This window comes from Diorhabda sublineata, chromosome 3, assembly GCF_026230105.1.
Source record: "Diorhabda sublineata isolate icDioSubl1.1 chromosome 3, icDioSubl1.1, whole genome shotgun sequence".
Lineage (NCBI taxonomy): Eukaryota > Metazoa > Arthropoda > Insecta > Coleoptera > Chrysomelidae > Diorhabda > Diorhabda sublineata.
Window position 1 is genome coordinate 23,573,526 of NC_079476.1, and position 13,893 is coordinate 23,587,418.

General features: G+C 31.0%; 1 protein-coding gene across 1 annotated transcript; it reads left to right on the top strand.

The window, feature by feature from the left end:
- The first annotated feature begins 583 nt into the window (after window positions 1-583).
- Window positions 584-13,144, top strand: LOC130441559 (lysosomal alpha-mannosidase-like). Its single transcript, XM_056775288.1, has 16 exons — window positions 584-837; window positions 2,343-2,424; window positions 2,477-2,662; window positions 2,747-2,952; window positions 3,163-3,299; window positions 3,830-3,963; window positions 4,033-4,252; window positions 4,313-4,515; window positions 6,275-6,459; window positions 6,732-7,065; window positions 8,449-8,631; window positions 9,146-9,437; window positions 10,379-10,496; window positions 11,502-11,626; window positions 12,193-12,342; window positions 12,766-13,144. The coding sequence occupies exons 1-16, from the start codon at window positions 645-647 to the stop codon at window positions 13,060-13,062; spliced, it is 3,045 nt and encodes a 1,014-aa protein (XP_056631266.1). The 5' UTR covers window positions 584-644; the 3' UTR covers window positions 13,063-13,144.
- Window positions 13,145-13,893: the final 749 nt, after the last annotated feature.

A 13,893-nucleotide genomic window follows, 5' to 3' on the forward strand; every position in this document is an offset into this window, starting at 1 on the left:
AGTGGAGCTATTCTCAACTTTTCAAAGAAAAAACGGTTAAGCAAAGATCAAAGATAAAAATATTTGATAAACCACACGTAAAACGATGAATTCATAAAGACCAGAGCACGTGGAATTTTTTCGTGAGATAAGTAGCCCCAGAAATGCTAAAATAAAGCAATTATCACAATGAGTTACCATTTCTTGTTTCTGATTTGAAAGTACTTATCCTGCACACGGTTCCCTTCAAATAATTCAATGAACACATTCTCCAAAATCTGGTTTAATGGACTTGATCCCGACCAAGATGGATTGAAGTTGGTTCTGTCTTCTTAAAAATGCCCGATAGACTCGATGAAACTTATTAGTACTCTTAAGTATTTTCTATTGTAACATCGCTTTGACCAGAGAAGATCAGGAGGAGATAGTCGATCATTTCTATTTGCTAAGGTAAAATCGATTTCGAAATTTCATTGAATAAATTACGCAATCAAAACACTCAGCTATTTTATTTAAAAAAAAAACACTTCAAGAAATTGAAAACCCACAATCTATTAATATAGATATCCATTATCTTTATTTGTATAAACAATTTTTTCAAATTAATGTTGAGTACTACTTTTAAATACAGTTAAGTAACGATTAAAGGAACTATATTTGAAATTATGGAGTTATCAATATTGTTACTGGGCTTTACAATTTCCTGGGCTAATTCAGCACCTACTACTTATAATAATAATGCAGTGGGATGTGTGAAGTGCCATTCTGTTGTTGCTGATAAAATTAATGTTCATTTAATACCTCATTCCCATGACGACGTGGGATGGTTAAAGACGGCTGATCAATATTATTATGGCAGTAAGTATAGTATTTGATCCGCATTCATTTTATAATTAAAATTATATGCACCTTGTATCAACCATTTATAATTGTAACGAATTCAGTTGAGAATTAATTTACTCATTCCAACACAAGTAACATTTCAGACACCGGAATTTCCAGTACCACAACACCTCAGAATATTTAGATGTACATCACTTGGATACGGTTCTTTTAGATCAATAATAACACTTGTTTAACATTTTGGAACTTTCCAGATCAATCTAAAAATTTTTAAAGCTCTTTATAACATTTTCTGATCATTCTAGAACTTTTCCCAACCGATCATAATAAATTGTACTTATTTTGTAACTTTCCAGATTAATTGGGAAATGTTTAGAGCTTTCTAGAACATTCTAAATCAATCATAATAAATTGCACCCATCTAAACTTTCTAGGGTACTCTAAATCGATCATTATAAATTGTACTCATTTTGGAATTTGCCAGATCATTCATGAAATTTCTAGAATGTTCTCGAATATTGGAGAAACTTTGTAGAACATCCTAAATCGTTTATAATAGTTGAACACATTTTGTAACTTTCTAGACCATTCCAGAAATTTTGAGATCTTTTTAGAGGTTCTCATGCGCTAAAAAGAGACAGAAATAGATGTCACATTTTTTCCACCCACAACCACCCTTACTATGACCTAGTGACAAAGGGGTATTTACCACCCTAACGGGAAGTTGATTTGGCTTTGTGGTAATAGAGAAAACCCTGTCTGTACTTACTAACAAAGCATTAAAGATTATAGATTATTAGTATATTAGTACTAATATATTGGTGGTTGGAATTTTCACAATTTTCCATATCACATTCTTTTGAAATTGTTCTGTTTGTTTATATGTAATTGGTAAATGGATGGTTTATAATTTCGCTAAGAGATGTGGTAACTAATTTCAAACTGTTTAATATTAATAATTTAGTTAACTATGATATGTATGAATTTTGTCGATTTATAAGTAAAATATATGAAAAGCCTCGTGGTAAAGTCGACAACTGGAAGTCAAATGGTCGTGGCTTTGAGTATATATCTCAATAAGTAAATGGTTATCAGCTGTTTGTTCACGAATCAAAAAGTTTAGTGAAAAAAGTTGAGCGGCGAGTTTGCTAGGCAGTTTGTATTTTCAATGGAATTGAAATACGGCTTTGGAATATACAAAAATGCTGCAAAAATATTTTGAGGGATCCACTTTATGTAAATATTTCTGTGACAAAAAGCAGCTTGAGGAAATGGTGCCTAAAAATCATCGTGTATCCATCCGAGAGACAGTAAAGACTATTAACATCTCTTAAGGATCAACTCAACATATGAAAGTGGTACAGAAAATCTTTTTTGTTCAAATTTCATTACTTAGGTAAAAATACTAGCCAGGTAGATAAAGACAAATTTGGTTAGTACCAACACAAGTTTTATTATTTTTAATGCATTTTAAATAAAATGTAGTTCAATAGAATTTTCACTCCATTCTTGTATTTTAGTGAATACTTCCACTCAACAAGCTGGTGTTCAATACATCATTACTTCAGTGTATGAAGCACTTTTAGAAGAAGAAGATAGAAGGTAAAACCGGAAAATGATGTAACTGCATATCTCCATTATAAATATATTTTAGGTTCATTCAAGTAGAAACGGAGTTTTTTTGGAGATGGTGGAACCATCAAAGTGATGAAGTGAAACTTAAATATAAGAATTTGGTCGACAATGGCCAAATAGAAATGGTTAACGGGGCTTGGTCGATGAACGATGAGGCTTGTTCGAATTATCAATCTACAATCGATCAATTCACGTGGGGTTTAAGGTGTGTTGGAAAAAAAGAAAAGCTTTGATAGCTTGTTCGAATATGAATACCAAACATTTAATATATGCGTTTGGTCATTTTTAGAACGCTTGATGAGACTGTTGGTAAATGCGGTATACCTCGAATAGGTTGGCAAATTGATCCGTTCGGACACAGCAGAGAGCAAGTTTCTCTATTAGCTCAGATGGGGTATGACGCAATTATGTTTGCTAGATTAGATCATGATGACAAAACACAAAGACAAAAAAGGAAAGCTCTTGACTTCGCTTGGCAAGGAAGTGCTAATTTAGGTGAGAATGCGTGAATTATGTCTCAAGTTATAATTTGTCGAATATTTTTAAATTAGCTAATGCATTATTTGCTATTAACATTAACAGTAGAATAGATTATTAAGACAATACGCTTCTATTAGTACAGTCTTTTTTTACAACAATCAAAGTGTCGTTACAAATCTTGGGACTTTCAAGTAATTACAAATTATCAACTTTCCTTTTTCGTAGATGATTCCGTTCTTTTTGGAAGTGCTTTTGCGACAAGTTTGTATTTTCCCCCAGATGGATTTTGTTGGGACTACAAATGTACAGATGATACTATCGATGACGATCCGAAAAGTCCAGATTATAATATTTTAAGCAAGGTAAATAGTTAGGCGAAAACTAACAAATGAAAATTTCAAAATTTGTAAAGCTTTTTTTTCAATTTAATGAATGATTTATTCTCAGTTATAATATGAGTATAGTATTTTGTTTATATTCAGAGGTCGGATTAAGCCAATTTTGAAACGAACAAATTTTATGACTGACAATTTTGAGAGTAATTACAAGTCAAAAACTAATGTCAAAAACGTATATAGATAATACTATGAATATTATTTATGAAGGAACTAAAGGAAAAAACATGACGTGCTCAATATTTCGAGAAAGAAACAACTATTCAAGGGGTTAAAGCTGTACTTTGCCTTGAGGTATATGTTATATACTATAATGACACCAATTAGGCGGAATTTCAAAGCTTGTCCACTGCTATTAGCTCTTCAATATGTTTAGTGACTTATTCACTCTTTTGGAAGTTGTTTTTCCTTTTTTCAATTCCAAAACATTTCCCATTTGCTGAAAAGCACACCTAACAAAAAATATTTTTCACGAAAAATACTAATATCAATTTCAGATTCAAAATTTCACCGCAATTATTAATAAGTATAAGGAATATTTTCCCACGAATAATGTGATTATACCAATGGGAGGTGATTTTCAATATGAAGCAGCAAGTAAGAATTATATAAATATGGATCGTTTCATTAAGTAAGTAGTCGGAAAATTAACCAAGTTAAAAATAATTATAGAATAATAAATAATAGAATGAATTTTTAGAGCCTTTGCAAACCACACTGAACTTAATGTGATATATTCAACACCTTCATGTTATGTTGAAGCTGTGAACAATGCTATGAAAAACTCAAGCTCATCCCTCACTTTGAAAGAAGATGATTTCTTTCCATACAGTGATAGTAATCACTCTTTTTGGACTGGGTATTTTAGTTCCAGACCGAATTCCAAACGATTCGAACGAATTGGACACAACGTTCTCCAGGTAAACCAACAATTTAATGTGCTGTAATCCATATAACTCCATCGTAATGTTCAATTTCAGGTGGCTAAGCAGCTTTATGCTCAGGGTTCCTTTAGTGGTGAAAATTTCGATAAAAATTTGAAATTTCTGAAAGAAGCGATGGGTGTTATGCAGCATCATGATGCTATAACAGGAACTGAAAAGCAACAAGTTGCTAACGACTACGTTAGAAGACTTTCCAGAGGTATAGAACACGCTGAAAAGGATTTTGGAACTGTTCTAGGGTGAGCTGTAGTTTTCTACGTATATGTTTATGTTGATATGATTTTGCTAATTGTTAAAATCATTTGGTAAAAGATATTTTATACCCAAGTTGTGGGATAACCAATACTAAACAAAGATCAATATTTGATTGATTGTCATCAATTTTTGGTTTGTTTTGTGAAGATCAGCATTTGGGAAAGATTATGAATTCATTAATAAAGCTCCAAAAACAAATTGGTATTTATTGATGAGATAATATTACAATTAAATCTGAAAACATTCATAAAATATTAAGAAGTCGCCGTCTATGAATTGGAATTGGCACTTCTGATTACAAGGTGACGTGAAATCATCATAAATCCACAAAGTGTGGTGAATACCTAGAAATATATCAATAACGTTATAAAGATTATGTTGAACAAATTTATATCGATACTCAAACAGAAGATTAATTTGAAATATTATTTAATATTTTTTTAAACTTTATAAACTTGTTTTTCCGACTTCCTGTTATACAAAAAAATCGATAGCTCTTGCAGTATTATAAGCAGAAGTATTATAATGATGGCAGTCCCAATCAACCTATTTTCAATTTAATTGAGAGCTCCCAGTATAAACTTTGACTTACATATCGAAAATCGCCTGATCTCTCTGTGCGAAGATTAAAACCTCGGTCAAGAAGATGTTCGTTTCTCTTAAATTCTGCATACCAAACACTGTTACTCGCGAAGAGGGAAATTGGTCAAAACATGTCACCAAAGATTGATAATATTCCTCTAATTGTAGGCCTATTCTATAATCATAATATAGTGCAAAAGTCGGTAAAGTTGAGGACTTTAATTTGCATCGCCTATAGACAAAAGTGCCAATCTACAAAAGGAGGTTGTTTTAAAATGCGAGGTTGCCGAGTGCTTAAAATTTTCCTACTTCTAAGTAATTCCTTTTGAAGGAAGAGCTTTTATTTGCTCATAGTATACATCAGTGCTTTTCTTTTTTCTTTAGTGTTATATTTTTAGCCTGAAGAATTTTCAAATTTAAGGGAAAATACGTTTTGTCCTCTGTAGGTAACTGTGGTTTTCTAAGAGCTATTTTGTCAAATCAACTATTTTCAATGTTTGCTTTGTATGAAAATGAAAAAAGTATTTGTAATTTCATAGAAAAAATAAAAATTTAATTAAACTCATATCGACTTATGATGAAACGAAAGTATATTAAAAAGCAACTTACGCTGTCAGCCATGAAATATGATTACAACAGGTAACAAATTTAACAATTAATTTGGAGAATGCAAAAATTACTGAAATAAAACCTGTGGCAATATACAGGAAGGTAATCATAACACAGTTAATGTAAAAACGTTTAGCTAATTTCTCTGATATTTATTAATAAACGAATACAAGAAAAAAATATATGTTAATCTCATTGAATGTGGATGAAAAAATTTGAATAAAATAAAAATCAAATTAGCGCAGAAGTAGGGAAAAAAACTTGGAATAGCATGGATAAATGGTGATCTTGAATAAAAAAAACACATTTCGAAATAATTCCAATGTGATGGACTTAACGTAGATCTGACTGGAAATGGTCAACCAAAACTGACATTTTGCTCTAACCACCGACGAAATAAATCTAAAAGAAATTAAGAGAAGCATTAATACTATTGATGTTGACAAGAATGGAAGCTAAATCCAAGGACGTTACCTTTGTACGTTATAACGAATCACTCCACCTTTCATTTTCACACTATACTAGCTAACTGATACATTTTGTTTTTTCCAGAAATCTTCTCAACCTCACTATAAATATTAACTTGGAATCATGTCTGTTAACAAATATAAGCATTTGCAGCGTCTCACAAAATTCAGAACAATTTATTGTAATAGTATACAATCCATTATCATGGACAATAAACCATTACGTTCGTCTTCCCGTTGAAGAAGCTGATTACGAAATAAACCCCAAAGGTGAGTTTAAATTCATATAATGCTTGAATCCACACCAGGAACCGTATTAAAGAGATCCATAAATTATTCAAATGAAATATTCGTCTCATAGTTCTGCTTTTGTATCTTTTTTCTGAATATGAAGAACTTGCTAGCACGTGTCTGATTAGCTGAATTGGCAGGAATGTAATCCTCACTTTCAAATGTAGATAATATATTGTTTGCTTGTAAACATTTTTTCTTTTTATATATGGAATAACATTCGAAAAGTATTATTGTAGAACTGTTTTCAGGTACTCTTTATGATTTAATTCCAACCATTAGTGATTTTTCTTACGTGGACGAACAGTTAGGAAGACCAAGTGAATTTGAGTTGGTTTTCGCTGCTACTGATATACCACCAATGGGTTTCAAATTATATCATATTAAAAAATCACCTAAAAGTGAGGTTACATCTGTGCCAACAGGAGATAGCGCCGCCTTTAAACTATCTAACAACACTCATCTTTTGAAGTCGATTACTTTAGGCGGTAAGACTTTAGGGATCTCGCAAACTTTTGGATATTATTCGAGCGAAACAGGAGAACGCGATAAAACGGGGGTCGCCTCTGGAGCTTATATTTTCAGGTAGAACTCCACTTCCAATGTTTTATTAATCACTATAAATTATATTTCCAAGTAATTCTAATGAATATATATTATGTAATGATCCAAATGTTCTTTATTTTAAGTCTCTTATGTTTTAAAATTAGTTTTACTTTGGATAAAAGCTAAATTTTGATGTTTCGACTTTTCTTTATCAAAATATGATATTGACACTAACAATTTGCTTATTTATGTTGATCTATAGATCATCTTCATCATGAATATCAAAATAAGGATAAAATCAACTTAGAACTTTGTTCTAATAAGAAAAATTAATTTTTCCTTGGTCCCTACATTTCAAATATATAACAGTAATCAATTAGACTGTTTGTTGTTTTATTAGAATTTACAAATTTATAAATTTTACTTAAATTATTTAGATCTTTTTTAACATTTATAACTTTTTCGTTCTTATGAATGTGAATCATTTCTAAAAATTTCCTTTTTCGTGTATTAGATTCCATTTTGAATCTTTATAATTGAATTTATTTTTTATTTTGATACTTCATGGTGCGTTAATGCAGTTCTATTTTTTTTATCGTATTGATGACCTTTTAGACTATTTTCTAAATACTGAGATGTTTGCCCTATGTAGACAGCGTCACAATTAGTACAAGTCACTTGATATATAATATAACTTATTTTGTTCATCTTTCTTTCAAAATCTTTCAGAAATTATCAAAAAAAAAACTAATTTTAAAACAGAAGAGATCTAAAATCAAGAACATTTAGATGCAAAATATATCAAAAGGTCTAAGAAATTTATTATGTAATGTATGTTCCTATCGGTGTTTCCACATTCTGTATCCATCCTGAGAGTCAGTTTCCGAAATGGTCTCCAGTGTCTTCGTAGCGTTATCTCCAATCGTTTTTTGTCATAATTATAAGACTAAGTGATACAACTTGGTGTCTTGTCAAATATTTCTCGCAAGCACATAATCTTGGTGATCAAGCCAATCATTGTTCAATGTTTCAATGCTAAATTTTTTAGTGATTTTTGAGCACTCGAACCCTCATGAAGCAGTCAAAATTGTCTTGAGCTTGCTTCCACAATGCTTTATGAAGCATAGCTTTAAAATCTTGATTCATCACCAGTAATATTCAAAATTTTCTGTCATTGTTTATAACAACATTAAAAGATAATATAACTATGACACCATGAGCTTCCAACTGGTATATGTCTGAAAAATATCTAAGTTGAATTCCAAGAATGGGAAAAAATATTTTCTATCTATTTCCTTGTAGTTTCTTTTCCGCCTACGAAGCCTAATAAACTAGACCAGCAGACTTGAGTGATATAAATGAATCACTATAATGTCTTTAATATAAAACATCTCATTAATATTTCAAAATACTTATTTTCAGACCAACAGCTGAAGGATCTAGAATATTAGAGAACGTCAAACTTCTGCGCAAATTTTCAGGAAACGTCGTAGACGAGGTTCAACAAAAATGGACCACTGATATAGTTGACATTTACCAGACAATAAGGTGGTACAAGAAAGAAAATTATATTGAATTAGATTGGATAGTTGGTAATATAGACATGTGAGTATTATACAGTCAGGAATCTTCATTAATAGCGCTACGGACATGAAAGTTTCAAAAAAATAAATTGCTTCTAAATTAATAGGGAATGAGTTCTCAGTTTTCTCTTGATTATCTCTATTTTTCGTTCAATACAGGCTAATGATCGTAATCGTTATTGAGTGAGAATATCCATCATTGTCAATCAATAATAAAATTGAATGTTCTTCAAGGAATTCTCTACAAACCTCTAGACTATGTACAATGATTAAAGTTTCACCTTCAAAATTTCGCACCAGTAGTGATTCGAACGACCATGATTATCTAATTTCAATTTCTACTGCTCAGAAAATCTTAAAGTTTTTTCAATAAAAAACTAACACAGAATAAACACTACCCGTTTAGATAACAATTTTGTTAACTGATTTGGGAACTTAGCAGTTTATATTCGGGGGAATTCATAGGTTCGGTATGAATATTTGATATATGTGATTCTGGATCATTTTTATTTATAAGTTATGTCTATTTGTTGAAGAGTCAAGTATCCAGGAGGTAAAGAAATTATTTCCAAATTCACAATAACCGATGATTTCGACAACAAACATACATTTTACACAGATTCGAACGGTAGAGAGATGATTCGAAGAGTTAAAAACAAAAGACCAGATTATTCGTATAATTCTTCCGTTGAACCGATATCTAGTAACTACTATCCGGTAACATCTAGAATTGTTATTAAAGATGAAGAAAAAGATATTGAAGTAGCTGTACTTACTGACAGATCTCAGGGTGGATCCAGTTTGGAGCCGTATGAAATGGAATTGATGGTTAGTTGATAGTTAAGTTCCATACCGTAGTTATAGACAAGATATTATAGAAATATATATTAACTTAATGAAATAGGACTCATTAATAGTATGTGTCATAACCTTAATTTGAAATTATTCTAGCTTTCCACTTGGTTTCTACATCCTTTGTGAAACATGGATGACTATCACCAACTGAGATAAAAATTCCAATCACTCATGTCGCTCTAAAAGGGCTCCTCAATTTCGAACTTGTAGATAAACTCTTCGATTAGTAATACGATAAGAACCCGATCCAAGGGACTGAAATGTGAGCTCCATAAATTACAAGTAGTAATGGAATGTTTGATCCAATAGTTCTCTTTTCCTTTATCACAACTCGCCGTGCCACAATGCTCTTTTGATTAACGGATATTTGGTACCTAAAAGTCTTTCTGTCTCTTACATGCATGTGCGGCACCTGGCTATTGCAGACGCTGTGAACGAGATTAATTCTGAATTATACAACAAACTTGTCTTGTGATTTTTATTGTTCTAGTTTTTAGGCGACGAAAACTGCTCGCGAACTTACGTTTTCGAGCATACAATATAGAAGGAACGAAATATGGTTTCATCAAACATCACTTTTACTACACAAATATAAAATCTTAGAAATCCTTAGAGAATTGAATTCGCACCAGTCAATTCAAAATATTCATTTCAAACTACAGGTTTGCGTTCTATAATTTTGCCAGTAGTTGAATCGGTATATCAGCGGTGGTGGATGAAGGCATTGTGGACATTCAGTGGAACGTACTTAGGACCATTGCAAACATGGTCATCTCTCTATTTTTTTTTTAAATCTATAAGTTTATAATAATATATTTGTTCTAAAACAATCAATTAGTTAATTAACCAATTATCATGCCTATTAATATAAAATTAATTACTATTTCAACGATTTTTGTCTTTGATTATTGTAGGTACACAGAAGAATATTGAATGATGATCATAAGGGAGTCGAAGAAAGTTTGAATGAAACAGAATTTGGAGCAGGAATTTACGTCAGAGGTTCTCATTATCTTTTTGTTGGCAATAAAGGTATGGTTCATAATGGATGATTTGATAATCTAGATTGTGCACTAGGGCGCGTAACAATAAATAAAATGGCAAAAAATAGGTTTTCTCTGAAATTTACCAATTTAAAGTAATATTGAAAATGCTGGCAAATAAATCTCACATAACGAGTAACTGTAATAGTATCTCAGACAGTAGTGAAAGTACTATTAACATTAATTTAAGCAATATGCAAAGAATCACTTCATGCGACTTTTGGTAATAAAGTAACATACTAAAAGGTTGGCTAAAATCGGTTATTATTCAGATAAAAATTGATACTATGCCTAATAAATATGATTTAGGGTAATGAAGGAAAAAACATCAAATTAATGTCTCTTGCTTCATTTACCCGATTTATCACTTAACAACTTTTTCTTTCTCTCCACCGTCAAACCAAGTATCCTCGGACAGCTATTTTTATCACCTCAAGAAGCTGTTGATGACTTTCGTAACCATGTTTCTTTGATATTAACTCCAGAGTGGAGAAGTTTCCAGAAATACGACTATTTTGAAATATTTTGTCATTTCTGTTTGTAAAAACTTAACAGATGATAATAAAATTTTGATCATCTCTAGACTAGCCTTGAAATGCATTTTAATTTTGGGAAATCTGTGATATATTGAATTTTTTCAATAAATGTTTGTCTCATCTTCGTCACTTTATTGAAGCGTTGGAGGAAATTTACTCCAATATATCTTAATTAAGCAAATTTATTTTGTAAAATTTAAATAATTGTTTTTTCATATTAAAAAATTCTTTCCTTCTCTTGGCCACATTCATATATTTGTCAGTTTAGAGGTTTCAGAAATACAGCGACTTATTTCGTTTTTTTACAACTGGGTAAATATTTGATAATCAATTACTTTGAAGATTGAAATCAGTTATTTCATGGTAGAAACAAAAACCATTGGTAATAAATGTGTATTTTACTCTATTTTTCTGAAAACAAAACACATTCTTTTCTATAGATTTATCCGATTTTACAGATACATCTGCAGCTCAAGAACGTATATTAGCACACAAAAAATTGCTGCAACCTTGGGTTGGACTCACGGCAACTAATTTGACGTACGATGATCTTGAAAATACTCAACCTAATAAAAATTTGCAGGTAACTCGATTATGGATAAACAAATTATTACATATGGAATGAAACCAATTCACAATAGACTCTATTATTTGAAAAAAAAAACAGCATTTGGTGCATTTCACACTCCGCCAGCATCATTAAACCTAACTTGCACTCCAAAAACGTTTTGAAATATATATATCAAATCCTGTGAGGCCATGTAAATTCCCTGGTTTGCCCAAAGTTGTACACTCAGAAAACGCCTTATCTAGAACAGCAGCAATGCCATGTTAATTTCGAAATTTTGATGCAATGTATTATTCTTTGCATAAAAAATGTTTTTTGATAAAATTGAATTTTCTTGTTATTTTCCACAACTTAATGTTCTGTTGAACTTAAAAAAATACAAATTATAACCTAATCAATTTATCGGAGGTTGATACTAGTTTTTTGTAAACAATATACCAACAGTCACTTGAATCATATCGATCTTTATAATCAAGGTCTAAAAAAGATCAAAACGTAGAAAAATAAAATTAAAATTAAAAAATAGCACTATATTGAAACCATTCTCATTATTGCAATTATGAACACATATAATATTGCAGTACCAAGCCCTAAATGAACCTCTACCTGATAATGTGAATATCTTAACATTCGAACCTTGGACCGATGGTAAATATCTTTTAAGACTGGAACACATTATGGAGAAAAACGATGATAAAACCAAGTCTCAACCCGTTACAGTGGATATAGCAGTAAGTTGATTTGATAACAAGAATACTTATTACCAGTATTACTGTCTGACACGCGTATCGCTACCAAGTTAATGCCTTCCAAGACCAGCAGGATGTTTCATATTTAATTTCTATTTAGTAAACACTCTTATATTGAATATATTTTTTAATAACTCTATATTATTTTATTGCATTTTTGTATCCTACCATGTTTAAAATGATCTATGTGCTCCTTAAACTGAATATCAACAGACCTCCTAGTTTGTCCATCGTTACTACAACTGATTTCATTTATTATACCAAATCTATTGTTAATATTTAAATTAAAGTCCATGTTTGCTGTGTGAATGCGATAACTGGTTATAAATGTTTGTGTAGTGCGTTCATTATTAATCCCATCCTCAAATTTTAGCTTAATTACATTAAAAACTTTTTCATTTCTAGAACGCTTTTAAATACTTTAGCATTGTTGAAATGGAGGAAATGACGCTTGGAGCCAACCAGTTACTATCCGAATTTAATAAAAGAGAGAAATATATTTGGAAAACTAACAAAGGTACTTTCACTAAGAAATACGAACAAAAGAACGAAGATAAATTTGGTCCTGTACCTTTAGAACCGATGCAAATTAGGACGTTTGTAGTAAAACTTGGGCCAGCTCAACTTCATGGTAATGGGATAGTAATTCAACCAACTACAATCTTAATTTGTTTATTTATCATTTTGACGAATTTATTTTAAAGTTATTCAGTATTATACTTTTGGTATAAAGTAATTGTAGATATATGTTTTAGAAATTTTTATAATAAAATTTAATAGAAAATACTGTGTTCTTCAATATATCTGAAAAATTGTAAATAGAAACCCTCCACTATATACTTTTTTGAAATTACTATCGCATTAAAACAAAGTATGGCGTTCTTAGAACAACTTGCTACAAATCCGCAGCCCTTACAAGTTAAAAAGAGTATCACTATTTTATTTGCAAAAAAAAATGAAGTAAGTAGTTACATTCACTCAAAAATTCATTTTGAAACAAATCATTTTATCTTTGATTTTATTCAGAAAAGCAGATTTTTTCTGATAGAGTTATGGTTAATTATTTCAAGTTCTTCATTCTGTAATAAGCATCCCGCTTCAGCTTCGCTGTCCTGTAGGAACTCAAAGAAGGCTAAATATATGACCAAGGCACAGCATCTAGCATTTTACTATGAGATGTAAACGCAAGTATGACTCGTCGTCAAAACCCAGCATCAACTATGTTAAGACCTTGATCACCTTGATCCTCTTTAGGACCACAACCTTTCATAGGTTTTCCAAAAATCCATGAAGTCATGGTTATAAAGAAGTAGGAAAACAAGAAAAAAACAGAAATATAGAGTAATACTCCAGGTCTAAAAAAATCGACAAGATTTCTTTTTTATTCTACCAACTGGTCCCAAAAAGCATAGATAAGATAAGAAGAGTGCCTTTATATTTGAATTTCAACTCGTATTAAGAATTGAAGTTGATGGGAAAACGGTCTGAACTTTCATAGCATTGTATTCAGGTTCTAGTAGTGCTGGAGGTTGA

Excerpts from the sequence above, each read along its gene's own strand:
- LOC130441559 (XM_056775288.1), top strand. The coding sequence starts at position 645 with ATGGAGTTATCAATATTGTTACTGGGCTTTACAATTTCCTGGGCTAAT. Across the intron at positions 2,953-3,162 it reads GCAAGGAAGTGCTAATTTAG|ATGATTCCGTTCTTTTTGGA; the intron begins GTGAGAATGCGT and ends CCTTTTTCGTAG. Across the intron at positions 6,460-6,731 it reads TTACGAAATAAACCCCAAAG|GTACTCTTTATGATTTAATT; the intron begins GTGAGTTTAAAT and ends AACTGTTTTCAG.